Raw genomic sequence first — 18,691 nt, forward strand, 5'->3', positions numbered from 1 at the left:
GGGGATGTGATTGTTGGTTTCTAAATTTCCAGTGACTTGCTACTCTCATTTCTAAAGCCTGCACGAGGAGGAAATTGGTAAATATCCTAACCAGCACAATTTAGTAAATAGGTTCTAGTGAGACTATATCTCCTTGAAGATGAAAGGGGATTGTGCACAGCATTTCGAAGGGCTGTATATTTATAAAGATTGTGTACATCCTCCTTATAATCTATCACCTGTATCCGAGTCTCAAAATGTTACTGACATTGACACAAATGAATAGTCACTGTACAGTTCCATTTCTGTGAAGTTCGAAGAGCTAGAAAGAATCAATTTTTGCTGTTAGAACACAAGATTGTAGCTATGCTTGGGAGTATGGGTGGTAACTGGGAAGGGACAAGAGGAGGGCTTTTGGGTGCTGGTAGATTTTTTCTTTTAAAGAATTATTTATTTTATTTCTCATTATTATGATTATTTTTAAATTTCTACAAGACATATGCAGTCATCCAAGAGAGACAGAGACAGAGAGAGAGAGAGAAAGAGAGAGAGAGGAGAGAGAGAAAGAGAGAGAGAGAGAGAGAGAGCGAGCCACCACCAGGCCTGGGACTTGAACTGTGGTTGACCATGTGGGAGTTCAGTGCCTTAACCACTACACCACCTGCTGGCCTGCTGGTAGGTTTTTGATGGCTCTCTGGGGGTGGCCAGTTCGTGAAGTCCAGGAGATGTGTGCTTATGTCCGTGCACTTTTCTGTATCAATATCATACTCAAATTAAAAAATTTAAAATGGATCCCTTGACCATGCAGATTAAAACAGAAACAATGTTTTTCTTTACTCTTCTGTCCTACAGTGGGATCTTATGCTGGGTGTTGGCCAGGCTGGGGCTGGCTGCCCGGCATGGGGCCTGCTGTGGGCAGGCCAGGCTCACCTGCGACCTTGGAGTTGTACGCTACTCCCACCCCGCAGATGTTGTTGTTGGCTGCAGCAGAAACTTCTCCGGCACACCGGGTCCCATGGCTGCAGGGAAAAATAAAGACGAGTTAGATGCGGTGGCAAAAGAACTGGGCAGTTTCTTATATTTGATCAGTTGAAAAACACTGGGCTCTTTGCAGGACAGGGGAGCTAGTGCTGGGCAGTCACAGCTCCCCGAGGCTGGTCTCTCTGTCCCCGCCATCGCTTTCTCCCTCTCATGCTCTCCAGGTGCCGGTTAAAACATTAGGTTGTCGGGAAAGTCATGACGTATTTTTCTATGCAAAAATGTATCATGACTTTCCTGTCAACCTAACAGTTTGTTTCTTTCACTACAGAAAGAAAGAAACAGGGTCTTCTTTGCCATGATCCACTCCCCTACCTCTGCCAGCCTGGGTGCCTGGTGTGCTCAAGGAGTCCCAGGACACAAACCCAGGACCCTGCCTGTGTGGCTCCATTGCGTTCCTGCGGCGCCACGACCTACCCTGCCCCAGCTGCTTCCCTTTTTTATTTTTATTTTTTGAGAGGTTTTCACTATAGGGTGCGTGCGCTTGCCAGACAGAGACTTAGAGTCAGAAAGTGAGAAATCACCCCCCGGGGGGATGGTTATGCCACAATCCCTTCTCCTTCGCCTCTCGGGATCTTGGGCACACACGCACACGCGCCCGGCGTGAGTTTTAAGCCACCAGATCCGGGACGCGAACCGCGGTCGACTACGTGGGAGTTCAGCGACATAGCCATTACGCTAACTGCTGGTTCTCCTCCAGCTGCTTTCTTGACCTTGGATTTTTTTTTTTTAATCAGAGAGAGGATTCTCAGAACACTTCCAACCTAACAATTTGATCTTTCCTTTAAAATGGGAAATATTGGGACCAGCAGTTAGTGTAATGGCTGTGTTGCTGGACTCCCACGTAGTCGACTGCTGCTCAAGTCCTGGACCCGGTGGCTTAAACTCACTCCAGGTGCATGTGCGTGCGTGCCCAAGATCCCGAGAGGAGAATGGAGGAGAAGGGATTGCGGCGTGGCCATCCCCCCTGGGAGTGATTTCTTGCTTTCTGTCTCTTTGTCTCTCTCTGTCTTTCTGGCGAGCGTACGCACCCTATAGCGAAAACCTCTAAAAATAAAATAAAATGGGAAGTATCTTCCTGTGGAAAACACAGGTGTCCTGTGCAAGTAAACACAAATCAAGACAGGTTTGTGCTTGTTGGAACAGTTCTCGTTTTTTTTTTTGAAGCCCTGGGACTGCTGGGTGGCGCTTCTGCGGAAGGCTGGGTTAGTGGACAGGAGAGCAGGTGCTACTACGGTTATGTACCTGCGTTGAGCCTCCGCCTCCTTGGGGGTGGTTGAGTGCTTTAGATCCCACCTTCATCCAGGAATACAAAAAGTAAACATGGGACTAGGGGTGTGGGGGTCGGGGCAGCTGGCTCCCCCAGGGCCAACTGAGCAGTTCAGGTCCTAGGCTGGGCAGCTTGAGAAACACGCCAGGCACATGTGTGTGTGTGCCCAAAATTTTGAAGGGAGGGAGAAGGGATTGTGGTGTGACCATGTTCTATGGGGATACTTTCTCCTCTCTCTCTCCAGCAGGCACACATGCCCTCTGGCAAATGGGGGTGGGGAGGGGAATAAAAGCAAACACTTATAATTTGCATAGGAGGGGTTCACAGAACCTCTGCAGCTGGTCCAATTTAGAAATCCAGGCATGAGATCAACTTTCCAAGACCTACAGTTCTGAGCAAGACCTTCTTAGGGCTCATGTTCTAGAATGGTCTCTGCAACAAAAACTGTAACTCTGTAATTAACTTTCCTCCTTTCACTTTCACTTTCTCTTCCCCTTATACCAAAGGGTTCGAAGCAGTCTTCTCTGTCTGTCTGTCTTTGAACTGGGCAGTGCTGGTGGTTAATTTTGATCCAGAGGATGCAGAAGTCCCTTCTTAAGAGGCTGGCTGTGTTTCCACTTCCATCATCTGGTGCCCGGTGCTGGGTGGAGGAATGTGGCCTAGCTTGTGAATTTTGAGGCCGTGTGGAAAGGAAGAGGCCCCCAAACCTCTAGTTCTACCCAACTCTGGTGAGGTACCTATGATGACAGGAAAGTCACCCTCATGCCCCAGACCCAAACCAGCAGCCTAAGAGATGGCTGTCTCTGCCAAGCCCTCCCAGGTTCCCAGATGGTCAGCAAATACGTGTTTGTTCTGTGTTAAGCTGCTACGTCTTGGAGTGGTTTGTTAAGAGGCATTAGAGAATGGAAGTGTAGACAATGAGTCAATCAGAATGCTGAGTTTTGAGGGGCCAGATGGTGGTCCGGTGGTGAAACGCAATATTCTGGGAGGTAATCCCACGAGCAAGGGTTCACTGTCACGTCTGGAGACTTTCTTGAGTATAAGGCTCACGTGCGCCCATGATCCAGGCCTGGCTGAGGCTGGGGTCGGATCCAGTCACTAAGAATCCCTTGCTGGTGCTTGTTTTCTCTCTCTCTCTTACTCATAAAATAAATAAATACCCTTAGAAACAAAGAATGCTGCTTTTTAAGTCCCGAACACAATCCAAGGTATAAAATTCCAATGCTCCAAGTCATCAGAGACTTCCAGCCTCGACCCTGCAAAGCCCGAATGGCCTGTGGCACAGGTAATGGGTTGCAGGGGCCACACCACCCGCCTGCTGGGCAGTGCACATGGCCTGCTCAGGACCCGGCAAGGGCGAGATCTCCCTTTTGAGACCTGGAATACGCACTGAGGCCTCACCTGGAATAACACGGTCACTGCCAGCTGTGAAGAACAGAGCTACTTAATGGAGGTCCTATCACGTGGAGCCCCGTGGGGTGTGCGCTGACTGAGGAAGGAGGAGGAAGCAGAGCCCACTTACTGGACACTTGGTACCAGGTGCTGTGCTCAGGGCTTGGTGTGCCTCACCCCGTCATCCTCACAGGAGGGCTGGGAGTAGGTCCTGCCCTCTTTCACAAAGGTCAGCATGGTCTCAGAGGGGTGCTTGCCCACAGTGCTCACTGAGAAAGGGGCCGGATCAGGTCTGAGACAACAGTGGATCACTTGGACCACCCCTCTGCCCTCCCAGAAGGCAACAAGACATCCCCGTAGAACAGCTCTCTGAGGGCAGACGGACACACACATATGCATTGTCTGAGCAAATGAAATACATTTAATTATGCTTCTACATCCTTAATTGTGGCCTTTAGGTGGGGAGATGAATGCTGTGGGCTTTCCAGAAGAGCATAAGGGAGGTACATGTCGTTGCTAAATTAGACGACACTAATTAGCTGTAAGTGATGAGTGGAAACTCCCTGTAATTGTCCATGACGTCTCTCTATAACCTGGGATCTTTGTATGTTCCGTTCCTACTGCCTTGAATATCTTCTCTTTTCCCCCCATTTTCCTGAATGTCTCAGGCAAAGGTGCTTGGTCCCCTGAATGTCAGAAAAATCTTCCAAATCCATTTTTGTTTGGCTACTTTCCTTTTTTTTTTTTTTTCTTATTCTTTGTTAGAGAGGTTTTATTTTATTTATTTTTTAGCTATCGGGTACTTGTGCTCACTGGAGAGACAGAGAGAAACAGAGAGACTGAAAGTGAGAAATCACCCCTACAAGGTGGATGGCCATCCTACTATCCCTTCTCTTCTATTCTACTCTATGGGTTTTGGGCATGCATGTACACGTGCCGGTGTGAATTTTAAGCCGCCAGGTCCAGGACTTGAACTGTGGCCAACTACGTAGGAGTCCAGTGACATAACCATTACGCCATCTGCTGGTCTGTGGCCACTTTACTTTCTTGAGGACTTTCAATAGCTCCCTCTTGCTTCTAGAATAAACAAGCCTGGGAGAAGGGAAAATAGCTGCAGGAGGTGAGGAAAATACGTGCTGCTTGATCAGCCTGGAGGTAAATGGGAGGCAAGTGACAGAGGTCATGGGTGTGATGTGTTGCCAAAGTGGTCACAGCTCACCACTCATGGGTCTTTGCCCCCCTTGGCTCTGTGATTTTCTTGCTCCTCCTGGCAAGAGGCGTAGTTCCTTCACCCTTGAATCTAAATAGGTACGATGATTTGCTTTGGCCAAATGAATGTGGCAGAACCAAGGGGTCTAGGCCTATAGAGGTTGTGGCTTTGTCTCTTTCTCCTGGAATCTGACCTAGGCTCTCTGCAAAGGAGCCTGGGCTAGCATCTTGGGTGATGGAAAACATGTAACCTGTCATGCCTGTGGTCCCCACCAGCAGCTATCTATCCTCCACACATGAGGCCCTCCTAAACCAGAGAGCCCCCAGTAACCTTCCAGATGACCATGGAAGTATGACAAACTGAGCCAGGTGCAGATCAACAGGACTGTCCAGCTGACCTGTAGACTTCTGATCAATAACCAACACTTACTGTTGCAAGCTCCCAAATTCTGGGATAATTTGTTACGTGACATTATCACAGCAACAGATAACTGATACAAGGATTAAGCAGGGCTAGAGGGACAGCCCAGGCCGGGTTCATGTGTACAGGTCTGGGGCTCAAACCTGGAATGTCATGGCAACTGTATTGGGGCTTTCTTGAACAATCTGCAGTGGCTACTGGCATGTCCAAGTGAACACCTGAGGCCCTGCCACCAACCCTTTCCAGAGACAGCACAGGGACCTCCTTTCCTTCACTCTGCTGGCTTTTGCACCAGGGTGATTTAGTCATTCTTGCCCTTTCCAGCCAAACTATGCATTGCTTTATATATTATATTCAAGGCATAGTAAAATTATATATCAAGCAATATGAATACTACAACTCCCATTTATCGATACCCTCTGTAAACGAGGCACTCTTCTGAGATTGCTACATGTACTATCTTATTTAGTCTTCACCATGAGGCATAGAGATATTTCGTCACTTCTCGATTAGGAGGCAGAATTAAAATTAAAATGCAGGTTCGCTGCCTCTAAATCCCTGCTCTTAACCTTGACTCTTAGCTATGACTTATTTCTACCAAAACTGTGCAGATAAAAAGTGTGATGGTTGGGCCAGCTGATGGCATGTTGCTTAAGGCAGTGGGATCTCACATGGTCAGTTGCATGGTTCAAGTCCCAGGCCTGGTGGCTTGGAAAAGCATCATAGGCGTGTGTGCTTATGTACCCAACGTCCCGAGATGAGAATGGGAAGAAACATGGAAGTGTAGCCATCCCCCTTGTGGGGTGATTTCTTACTTTCCCTCTTTCTCTATCTCTTTCTCAGGCGGGCACCTATGCCCGATGGCAAACATTTAAAAAGTGTGATGGTTCATTTTATATGTCAGCTTGGCTGGCCCGCAGGGTATGTGGATTTTTTGCTGGAGTGTTTTGGTGAGACTGTTTTGTATAAAACGAACATTGAGTAAAGCAAATTGCTCTCCATAATGTGGTGGGCCTCATCCAATCAGGTGAAGGCCTGAACAGACAAAAGGGCTGGCATCCCCTGAGCGGAGAGAATTCTCCAGCAGGCTCCTTTGGACTGTATCTGTGACCCTGGCTCTTCCTGGTTCTATAGTACACTGTTTTCAGACTTGAACTGGAACATTGGTTTTCTTGGATCGGCCTCTAGACTGTTGCCTCAGTGTGCAAATTTTGAACTTGCTGGTCTTTATAATTGCACTAGTTTTTTATTCTAAATCTTTTTCTATATGTCTTCTGTACATCTTACTTCTTCTGTTTTATTTTATTTATTTATTTATTTATTTTCTGGAGAACCCTGGCTAATACAAACTGTAACCATGTAATTTAAACCAGTTTCATTGGTTCTTTAGCTCAATCATTTGCTAGCACCGTGGTAGGCAGTTAGTTATGAGCGGGCAGCCCTAAGAGAAAAGCGAAAGGACACATGCCACATCAATCTGGTTTATCAGGAATTACAACCAGACCCTTCATGAGGTACCTTCTTCTCACCTAGCCCCCCAGTCCCCCAAGGAGGGTGAGGTAATTTGCCATCTTCCTTCCTTGGTGCCTGAGGGAAGCACACAGGGCTGACTTGTAAATGTTCTGTTATCATCCCTCATGAATTCAGAAAGACCCAAGCAAGTATTTTGGTCAACACCCTAATCCCCAAGTAAGCATTTTGATCAATGCCCTAATTCCCACTAGGTCAATGCCCTAATGCCCACTAGGGCGATAAATTAATTAGGCAGTCTAATTAAACAACCTGGCTCACACTGGGCATGCACAGTTAGGTAATCAAATTCCTCATTCTTTTTTTTTTCTTGGAGAGGTTTTTGCTATAGGGCACGTGTGCTCGCCAGGCAGACAGAGAGAGACAGAGAGACAGAAAGCGAGAAATCACCCCCAAGGAGGGATGGCCACGCCGCAATCCCTTCTCCTCCATTCTCCTCTCGGGATCCTGGGCACGCATGCACACGCGCCTGGCGTGAGTTTTAAGCAGTCGACTACATGGAAGTCCAGCGACATAGCCATTACGCTAACTGCTGGTCCCAAATTCCTCATTCTTTATTTGTGAGAAAAGTGCGCAAGTGCAGGAGAAAACGTAGGGATTCGAATTCAAATGAAGGACATAGGTAGTATGACAGACCTCCCACCAGTAAATATTCATGATCACCTCTAGTAATAACAATAACGATTAACCAGTACCAAACGGCAGTTGCCATCTGGCAATCTGCCCGCCCAAGAGTCTTTAGGGTGTACGTGTACTTCTTTTCTTCCTATTAAATCTTTTCTACCTACTTCATTCATGGTTGCGGGTTCATTTTGCACCTAATTTTAGTGATCTGGACCCAAAGAACCAAGGACTTCACAACGCAGCTCGACGCACTCCCATTTGTTGACAGTACCATGGGCTAGGTCTTCTGGTACAATATCGTCTCACTGCCACATGGTTTGTCTTGGTTGCAGAAAATGCTGACAGATCACCACGCTAATTTTCTCTTCTTGGCTTCTAGTTATGCCTCGCTTCCCTTGTATAATACTTGGCTGTGTGAGTTAAGGCTAATGGTATGTGAGCAGATGGGCTATATGTTGTTTCTAGGACTGGCCTATAAAGACCACACTAGTAACTGTCCATGCTCATGCCCCTCAGGTGCTCTATTTTTTTTTTTTTTGTGAGAGATTTTACATTAAGGTATGGACCGCTCACTGGAGAGACAGAGATTGACAGAGAGATGGAAAGTGAGAAATCACCCCCTTGAGGGATGGCCAGGCCACAATCCCTTCTCTTCCATTCTCCTCTTGGGATCTTGGGCACATGTGCACACGTGCCTGACATGAGTTTTAAGCCACTGGGTCTGGGACTAAAACTGCGGTTGACTGCATGGGAGTCCACCCATGTAACTAATAGTCTATCTGCTGGTCCCATCTCCTCAGGTGCTCTGATGCAAATGAGCAAAGCAACACTGGAAACCTATGTCAAAGATGCAAGGAATGTACATCCCTCACTTGCTTGGAGGAGACTGTTCTTCCAACAGCCCATGAGTGGACTGGCAGGTGAGTGATAAATAAGCTCATTAAGCCATTAAGATTTTAGTGTTTACTTATTACAACTGCTAGAATAACCCAAGCTAATGCATTTAATTTTTTTTTTTTTGGAGAGGTTTTGCCATAGGGCACGTGCGCTCTCCAGAAAGACAGAGAGAGACAGAGAGACAGAAAGTGAGAAATCACTGCCCAGGAGGGATGGCCACGCCACAATCCCTTCTCCTTTATTATGCTAACTGCTGGTCCCTCTTCTAGCTATTTCTAAGTATATTACATATTGAATTATTCCCAACTTTAGTAACTCTACTAATTACAAAATATTTGAAAAATACAATTTCAGTGAATACCAGTGAATACCACTGCTCTCTTGTGATCCTTGTCATCTAAGTTTATCAAACCCAAATATTTTATGTACAATGGAATTTTAAAAAATGAAATGCATTTTGGGAACCAGCAGTTAGCGTAATGGCTATGTCGCTGGATTCCCACATAGTCAACCGCGGTTCGTGTCCTGGACCTGGTGGCTTAAAACTCACGCCGGGCGCGTGTGCGTGCGTGCCCAAGATCCCGAGAGGAGAATGGAGGAGAAGGGATTGCGGCGTGACCAGCCCCCCGGGGGGTGATTTCTCGCTTTCTGTCTCTATGTCTCTCTCTCTGTCTGTCTGGCGAGCGCACGTGCCCTACAGTGAAAAATCTCTCCAAAAAAAAAAAAAAATGAAATGAATTTTTATAGATATGACAAGCCTTCTCTGAAGCATTTTGTTCTTTGCTGCCACAGAGGCGGTCACAGTTCTAAGTCTGATGTTTAGAATGCTCGTGTGGGACCAGCAGTTGGTGTAATGGCTGCATCACTGAGCTCCCATGTAGTCAACCTTGGCTTGAGTCCCGGACCCGGTGGCTTTAACTCATAGCAGGCGTGTGTGTGTGCGTGCCCAAGATCCCGAGAGGAGAATGGAGGAGAAGAAAAGAATGCTTGTGTACATTTTCACATGGTCGCCATATGACCAGATATGCATAAGCACATAGACTACTATCTGCTTGTTTTTAAACTCTGTATAAATAATTCATAGTACGTGCTCTATCTAAAACTTGTTTTATTCTCTTGAATTCCAAAGTTTATTCATGAATTCTGGTTCATTCATTTTTCATGCTGTGTAGTGGTCCATTTAGAACCATGCTGCAATTGATTCATCCACACCCCTAATAATAGGCATTTAGGTTGCTTGAAATTTGCTTGCCTCTACAAATAATTTGAAAAGGAACGTTCTTGTATATTATTTCCTTGTGCATGTCTGCAGCAACTTTCTCTGAGGTATTTGGGTAGCTGTGAACATAGGTCGCATACTTCCTGCAAGGTGGGAGAGTTTCCTTTTATTTCTTTTTTTTTTTTCTTTCAGTTTTTCAGAATTATTCCTGCAAGGTGGGAGAGTTTCCTTTTATTTCCTTTTTTTTCTTTCAGTTTTTCAGAATTACTTATTTATTGAATTTTACATGTTATTGTTATTTTTCAATCTGACCAGAGAGAGAGAGAGAGAAAGAGAAAGCCACCAGATCCAGAACTTGGACCGTGGTTGGTCATGTGGAAGTCTAGGACCTTAACCACCACGCCACCTGCCAACCCAAGGTGGGAGAGGTTCTTTTGCTGAATCACCTGGCCACCATTTAGCGTCATCCAAGTTTACCATGTTTGCCGGGTCTAATTGGTGTGAAATGTATCTCATTGTTTCATTTCGCATTTTCCTCATTATTAGCAAGGTAATCTTTTCATCTATGAATTGCCTCAGGTTTTTCTTCTGTAAATAATCTGTTCATAATCTTACTATATAATTTAACTTTTAAAAAAAATTATGAATTTGCAGCTGTTCTTTATAAATTTTGGATACCTATTCATTTAAAAATAACATTCGTTGCATAGATCTTCTGACCTGTGGCTGGTCTTCCACCTAAAAAGCGATGACTTTTGTTGAGCAACAGCGTTCATTTTAATATAGTCAGGTTTATCAATCTTTTCCCTTTCCTATGATTTCCCTTTCCTATGGTGTAGTGTCTTGTTTAAAAAAGTCTCTCCTAGGGCCAGCATTTGGCATGGTGGTTAAGGTGCTGGACTCCCACGTGGCTGACCACAGGCTTGAGCCCTGAACCCGGCAGCTTGAAAATCATGCCGAGTGTGGGTGTGTGTGTCCTAAATCCTGAGAGAATGGAAGAGAAAGCATTGAGATGTAGCCTCCCCCACCTTCCCCAGAGGGGGCGTGTGATTTCTCATTTTCTTCCCTCTTTGTCTCTCTCTCTGTTAAGCACGGTCACCCTATGGCAAAAACTTTAAAAAAACAAAACCAAAAAAAAAAAAAAAAAAAAAAACCCCAGCAAAAAAAAAACCCCAGGATCATAAAGATATTTTTGTTCTTAAGGATTTAAATACACTTATAGGCCATTAATGCTCCTGGATCTATTTATGCTTAGAATGTGGGTGGATGCCGTTTTCCCCCCATGTGAATAGCTCGCTCCATTGGATACCATCGGTTCACATGTTCCTCATTGTTTTTATTGCTATCTTGATCGTGAATTAAGCTTTTTGAGTCTGTTTCCTGGGTTTTCAATCACTTCTCTGATATTTCTCTCTGTTTATTACACCAACCGTACAATGTCATAATTATTATGGTTTTATGATGTTTTACAGTATTATATCTGGTAGGCAAAACTCCTTTTTTTTTTCTATCTTTCTTTTTAAAAAGGTTTACTTATTTTTTTTGAGAGAAAGAGATCCTCAACAGGCTCCTCTCATCACTAGGAACTGCCAGGCCCAGTCAGCCCAGATTACAGTTACATGCATAGGCCCCTCGTGTGTGCACAGAGGACCTGGTTTGCAAACCCAGGGCCTTCCCTCGTGGGCCCAGCATTGCAGTGTTGTGTTATTGCTGCACTACTGTCTGGTTCCTTCTTTTCCTTCACCTTCGTTTTCTTATCCCTCTTCATGTCTTCCCTCTTTGTCTCTCCTTCAATCTTTGGCCCTTTGCGCTTCCATGTCATTTGGTGTGGTCCCACTGAAAAACACTGTGAGATTGTAATTGAAATTGCACTGAATGAACGTGAACTTGACATTTTATGGTTCTATCTTCTTTTCCATGCACTGAGTATGTCACTGCATTAACTCAGGACTGTTTTTGTGTTTTGATAAGTTTTCTGCTTTTCTCCTTAACAAACTCACATCTTTTCTTAGGTTTATTTGCTTGGCTATGAAATGTGCCATAGCGCACAGTGTCAAAATGAAGAGAGGTTGGGCAGCCTCCTTACGTTATCTCAGGCTCAATACCTTTGAATTGCAATGGATTCTTCCTAACATTTATTTATTAATTAATTTTTCCTGTGTTTCACCTTTCTTTCTTTTTTTTTTTTTAAAGGACTTTTGCCTTTGGGCACGTGCACTTGCCAGAGAAAGACAGACAGTGAGTGGGAAAGTGAGAAGTCACCCCAGGGGGGATGGCCACACCATAATCCCTTCTCCATTCTCTTCCTTGGACTTTGGGCACACATGCACATGTGTCTGCGTGACTTTAGTGCCACCTGCTCACCTCAGGTTTTTTCTTTTTAAATGAATGTTATGCATGCATTTATCACTCTGAGCAAACTAAATATAATTTATTTTCAAGTCTTTTTCAAGACCGTCCAACCAAATTAATTTCATCTGGTATATATTAAAGTTCTGACTTTTAATTTTGTTGGGTGTCTTTCATTAAGCCATTTTAGAATTTTGGTTTGCTGGGTAATTTTGAGATGGTGATCTTTCACTAGCCACCCCCCACCCCCTGCTTATTTCTGTCTTCCTTTAGGTTTCTTTCCTAGCTACTGGTCCTAGGGTTGCTTCAGTTCCCTCCTTAGTCCTCTATCACGTAGCCAGGTTGTCTAAGGTATTTCAGGGTTCTGGATTTACAGAGATTCTGGAGATCATGCGCATTCACTCAGCAAGCCAAGGGCAACTTGGCCATATTCAAGGTCATGAGGCTATCTTTGTCCTCCTGCCTCCACTCTGCCTGGCTCTATAGATTCTTAGACAATTGAAGTCCCATGGCAGTCAGCTCTAGTCATTTCAGCCATGACTTCGGGGAAAGAAGTTCCAGTGTTAGATATGTTAGAGTGGCAATGCAGAGATTTGCCAGCAAGTTTGGTGTCAACTGTGTTTGCTAGCAAATGTGAAGAACTCTATAGGGGAAGACTCTGAGGTTTCACGAGCTCACTGGTTTGAAGGAGCTGAGAATGAGTAAGTTAGAATAAGCTAAGATATAGGGGATAGGTGAGAATGTACAAAGCTGCTTCTGGAGAAAACCCTGGATCTACTGGCAAGCATCCTGTGCCTTCTGGAGAAGTAAGGAGGATCCCTCTTCCTGAGGCTAGATGCTAGGCTTTTCTGCTTTTCTGGTAGATCAGCTTTATCTCATGTGTATAAAGAATCTGTAGATATAACTCCTCTTTTTCTTTTTAAGGTTTTTGCCACAGAGTGTGTGTACTCACTAGAGAGAGACAGAAAGACACAGTGAGAGGGAAAGTGAGAAATGACCCCCAGGGACAAGGGCCATGCCATAATCCCTTCTCCTCCATTTTCCTCCTGAGATTTTGGGCATGCTCACATACCTGGTGTGATTTTTCAAGTCACGGGACTTGCACTGCAGTCGGCCATGTGGGAGTCCAGCACCTTAACCACCAAGGGCAACTCTTTAAATCAGCAATCAGAAACATAGGCACTAGACTTTTGCCAGAACTTTAACCCTGAGCTGATTGTTATCTGCTTTCTGGCAAAAGCTCACATGAGCGAAAGGATGTCTGAGAAAGATGGATAAATGGCTGGATCATTCATTTACTCCTTCGGGATAAGTTCTACTTTTCTATCTGGTTGGAGAAATGTTGGATCCCTTAGCTGAATTTCATAATTACCTTTATTGCTGTTTAGATAGTGCCTATCGTGTGTCCTGGTCTATATCAAATATCCTGTGTATATGTCTCTAACCTCTTCAAGGTCAGAATTGAAGTCTCACTTTACAGATGGGGAACCTGATTCAGGGAGCACTTATTCTATACCCCAGAGTAAGCAAGACACTATGTTTGTCCACTATAATCTAATTTTCTCTCTCTCCTTTTAAAAAGAATAATTTGTTTATGTATCATTGTTTTTTTAATTTGGTCAGAGAGAGACACAGAAAGAGAGAGAGAAAGGGAATGTGAGAAAACAAACTGCCAGGTCTGGGACTTGAACTGCAGTCAGCCATGCGGGAGTCCAGCACCTTCACCACTACTCTACCCACCAGCTCCTATTTTTCTCTCTTAAAAAAAGAATCTGAGGACTGTAATTCCCCCCCCCCCACATGACATGTACAATATTATTTTCCAAGGCAGAAACAGTTATACCAACATATAGGTATTTCTTTTACGATCTTTATATTTTTTCCCTAAAAAAAACCCTACAACCCCTAAATCTGTATGATATCTTTTTTTTTTTTAGCTAAAGGGAAAACTTAAGTAATAAAGACTGACTGGAAGTAGGGAACTAGGAATAAACAACAGCAACAACAAAAAAATCTGTGCTATTTCTCCAATGGCTTGGAATAGCTAACAAAACTGAACTCTATCGGATTTCGCTGTGCTCTGTTTGGATGTGGGGAGGCTTGTTTACAAGTAGCAACCTTTGAGTTAATATCAAGGTATGAAGTAATCTTGAAGCTCACATGAAAAAACGTTAGATTAGGTCTTTGAAAGCGGTTTGCATTTTATTATCCAAAAGGTGATTTCAGAATTAGTCCATAAAGACAGATGGGAAAAATGTTCGTCTATCTCTAGCCCATTATGTAAGTATCAGTTTGCATCAGTGCAAAAACAGCCACCAGAACACAGCTATTTTTCTCACATGTTCTTCCATGGCCTGTTGCGTAGGGTTCTTCAAAATGAAATATGACTACTAATAAGAAAAAAAAAAGTTAATCGCTGAAAATCTTTCTTATTTGAAAGTTTAACTAAGGCTATCAATCAAGTTAGCTCACATGGAGATAAATATCCTGCAGCCTCCATTTATCCCTCTTCCTTTCCCCATTTCGGTTGCTTGAGTAATAAATGTCTTCTCCCTTCCTGGATTTATAGGAAACTTTTGGGGCCTGGAATTACATCAAATCCAGACTCTCTTACTCTTTAGGGCTTAATAGATAGAGTGTGTTCCATCCTCTGATGCTCTATAAATACTGCCGATGGCAGGGATGACATTTCAGTGGCGAATGCCTGTCAAGGAAATGCTATGCAAGAGGGATTTTTATGGACAACAGCACAGTAAGGGAATACAGATCTGCAATGCATCAGCAAACGTTGACCTGAAACCGAGCAAGGCTGCAAGATTATTGACAAACTGTGAACTGCAAAACTTGTGAGCAGCAACCAGCTCTCAAATGGACAGATGTCAAGGCTACTCAACAGCCTGGCATGGCTGAAAGGTATGCCCGTCCCCCAATCCATCAACCAGCCAATCAATATTTATTTAATGCCATCAAGGAAAAAGAATGTCATGCTAGATCCCGATGCTTCATGGCAGATCAATGATTTTTGTTTTGCACATTATTGATGCTCATTAAATATGCATTATTTCCTACTTTTTGGTAATTTGGATTGTTATTACTGCTATTATCTTTGGCCAAATGTATTTCTCTGGTTGCAAGCTAGGAGAAAATTATACCCCTTTTGCAAATTTCTCCACTGTGTTTCAAATATATCCCTGGAGCTCACATACTGCCTATGATTATTAAATGGTTCACAGTAGAATAAATACACTTGCTCTGCTTAAAAAGAAACACTTCTATAAAATCAAATCAAACAGAGGGCAAGATATTCTAATAAGCATATTCCCTAAAAGTGGTTCTGCATATGCATGAAGTTTGTTTTCATAAAGAGTTCTGGGCTTGGAGTTTTATCTATGTCCTTAAAGAAAGGTACACTTGAAGGAAAATAAATTCCTAAGAAAGTATAAAGGATCTGATACCATGATTTACAATGTCAGGAAAACTCAGGCGAGCTGTGTTGCTATTGAACTTGTTTCCTACTAACCGAGGGGAACCATTTCTTTGCTTACTTGAAAGCATCCGTTGTAAGTGCATTTTATTTTCCACTCTCCACAGCAACGAGAACCTTGTGTTGGAGAGTTGCTGCATTCTAACTAGTCTAGTGTGGCCAAACAGGCAACAGCAACGAGCCCATCACCGGCCAGCATCAGCCAATTTGCAGGAGTTTTGGTGTGTGCTACAATGAGCATGTCCCAAGACCCCCAAGTCTGGTGAACAGAGATGGGGCATCAAATTTGGTGTCCATGTCTAGAAAAGAATACCTGAAGTGGCATGCCTCTGTGACTGCACCGCTGTCTAGAGGCCAGTGCAGGTTCAAGGCTCTTAGAGGTTCTGGGTGGCAACATGTCTTGCGATGGGAGAATCCTTACCCAGACCTGGTTTCCAGCCCTACCACTAAATCACTCCTTCTTCACAGCAGCATGTCCTAGCCTCTCATGGCCCACCTCTTCCGGGAATCCTTAGAATTCTGCCCATTGCTCTGGTCTCAAACTCCCAGGCCAGTTGTCTGGCCATCTCCTGCTCATGTTCTCCTGTCTTTGCCTAAATTGTCCCCTTGCCCAGAATACATTTGCGGCCTACCCCAACGGTACCTCTTACCTTCATTCAAATCCCCTCATGAGCATCATATCCTATTTCTATCACATATGAGCTATGTGACCTTGCACAAGTTATTTAACCTCTCTGTGCCTCAGTTTTAAAAAACGATGTGTAATAATGCCTATTTTAGAGGGAAATGGATAAGTGCAAAGCACTTTAAATAGTGCCTTGAATACAGTAAGGGCTCCATGTGCATCGGCCTCCCTTGTTCATTTTGTTCTTGGCTTGCAGTAACCAGGCACCTGTTGCCTCCTTACATGCCTTGCAAGTTCCTCAGAAAGTTCCAGGCTGAAACTCATAGTTTCATGAAACCAAACCAAAGCCCCAGTTTTGTTTATTGACTTATTTATGTATTTATTTTTACATCCTATGCTTTTAAATTTTACTTCTTATTATAAAACGTAATCATGGGGGCTAGACAGTAGCTCAGTGGTAAAATGTGATACTTTGCAAGCCTGACTCCCATGGGGAGGTTCTGACTTCATGTCTGCAGATGTCCCTGAGCATGCTGGGCATGCATGCTCCTGGGATTTAGGGCTGGATAAGCTAAGGGTAGATTGTGGCATAAAGAAACTGTCAGGTCGGGGCCGGGAAGTGGTAAGCTGGTTAAGGGTGCTGGACTCCCACTTGGCTGACCGCAGTTTGAGTCCTGGACCTGGCAGCTTGCTTTCTTACTTTCTCGATTTCTCTCTCTCTTTCCCACTCTGGTCAAATTAAAATAAATAAAAAAAATCAATAATGTTAAATAAAATAATTAAAAAAAAAGAACCTGTCAGGTATGCTTTCTCTCTCTCTCTCTCTGCCTCTACTTGTCTCTCTCACTTATGGAAGAAAGAAACTTGATATTCACAAATAGAGTGAAATCCCATCATCTACTTTAATAAGGCTTAACTCACAACCATGTTTATATCTTTCATATCCCAAACCATTCTACTCCCTCCTGCTTCAAACTAGATACTATTGAAAAAAAATGCCAAGCATAAAGTAATTTCATCCCAGAGAAAAGTTTTTTCTTTTTTTTTTTTTAAGGTAGATCTTTACTGTACCAAACCATTCTACTCCCTCCTGCTTCAAACTAGATACTATTGAAAAAAAAAATGCCAAGCATAAAGTAAGTTCATCCCAGAGAGAAGTTTTTTCTTTTTTTTTTTTTAAAGGTAGATCTTTTTTGTAGGGTGTGTGTTCACCGGAGAGACAGAGAGAGACAGAGAGATAGAGAGTGAGAAATCACACCCTGGGGGGATGGCCATGCTGCAATCCATTCTCCTTCATTCTCCTCTTGGGATCTTGGGCATGCACACGCACACGCCAAGCATGAGTTTTAAGCCACTGGGTCTGGGACTTGAACTGCAGTTGACTATGTGGAAGTCCAGTGGATTATGCCATTATGCCATCTGCTGGTCTCCCCAGAGAGAAGCATTAATAAACATATTCTACCTTCATGGCACTTTATTCAAATTTTCCTTAAACTGAGCAAGAATCACCTCCAGGATGGTGCCAATCTCTCACACCGAGGATTCCTACAGGACTGAAGGCTTGGACTCTGACCTCCACCCTCCCACCTCATTTCCAACAGCAGTTAGGTTTTGAGAGCTTAATCTGGGTGTGGCATCATCCCATCTTGCAATAACAAGCCATGGCAGATGAGGGTCTTTGAAGATGACTGGATAATTGGGAAGAAACCCACTTATCGGTCAAAGTGGACATTGAGTCTTGAGTCATTGACTCCCTCAGACACAGGGATCATGCTTGCCTGAGTCACCATGACTGTGTGTTGGGTAATTGGACACTTGGGAATTCTTACCGCTGACAGTGATGAATTTTATTACACTAAGCACTAATTAGTCCTAATTAGAGATCCTCAGCTAGCTGAAAATTATACTTTCAGGAACAAGTTTGCAAATAAATATTTAAAAGAGAAGACATTTCATTAGCTTTTTTTTTTTTTTAAGAAGTATTCTTTTTTTTTTTTTTTTAACTTTATTCATTTTTTCCATGAGACAGAGTGTAAGAGAAAGAAAGAAAGAGGCACTCCCAATAGGGTCTTCACACACAATCCCTTCCCCACCACCCGTCTCAGCAAACCTGGACGATGGACGCACATATGCCCAGTGCGCTCAGGGAGGTCTTGGAAGTTGAACCCATGTGGGTCCAGTTGTGTTACTACTGGGTTACCACCTGGCCCCTTGAGCATTCTTATAGAGTAGTCATACACACTTTGGCTGGGGGGTATTGTGCTTTCGGGAAAATCACTTTGCGGGTTCTATTTCTGTGTCTGGATCAGTCCATCAAAGGTGAATGTAGCACCTACCGCTGCAGAGAGACAGCATGCTACTGCACCCAGGGCGCTACTGCCCTGGGACACTCACAGTCAATCATGCCGAAGCCCTCAGCCCTGTGTTCCAGACTGTGGTTGCCAATTATACCTCATCCTCGCCTTTGTGACATTATTTGGTAACTTTATATCCTTAGGTCTAAACATGGTTTATTTGCTAAGGGTATGTTAGGATTTGGAGTTGTAAGTCATGGGGATGAGATACACACATGCCCAAATTTCGTCATTTGACCTTTGTGTGTACTCTCATGCTCCAAACACACTTCCAAATTTAAAAAAAAAATCTTTTCAAAA

At 43.9% G+C, this 18,691-nt stretch overlaps 1 protein-coding gene across 1 annotated transcript in view; it reads right to left on the reverse strand.

Annotated features, from left to right (window-relative positions):
• The window catches only part of PCSK2 (proprotein convertase subtilisin/kexin type 2), a 317,851-nt gene that overhangs the window by 58,795 nt on the left and 240,365 nt on the right, over positions 1–18,691 (reverse strand). The window contains exon 7 of the mRNA XM_006143648.3: positions 910–998. Within this exon, the coding sequence (XP_006143710.1) occupies positions 910–998 (89 nt within the window). The remainder of the gene's footprint in view (positions 1–909; positions 999–18,691) is intronic.

The sequence above is a fragment of the Tupaia chinensis genome, unplaced genomic scaffold, assembly GCF_000334495.1.
Source record: "Tupaia chinensis unplaced genomic scaffold, TupChi_1.0 Scaffold000101_1, whole genome shotgun sequence".
Taxonomy (NCBI): domain Eukaryota; kingdom Metazoa; phylum Chordata; class Mammalia; order Scandentia; family Tupaiidae; genus Tupaia; species Tupaia belangeri.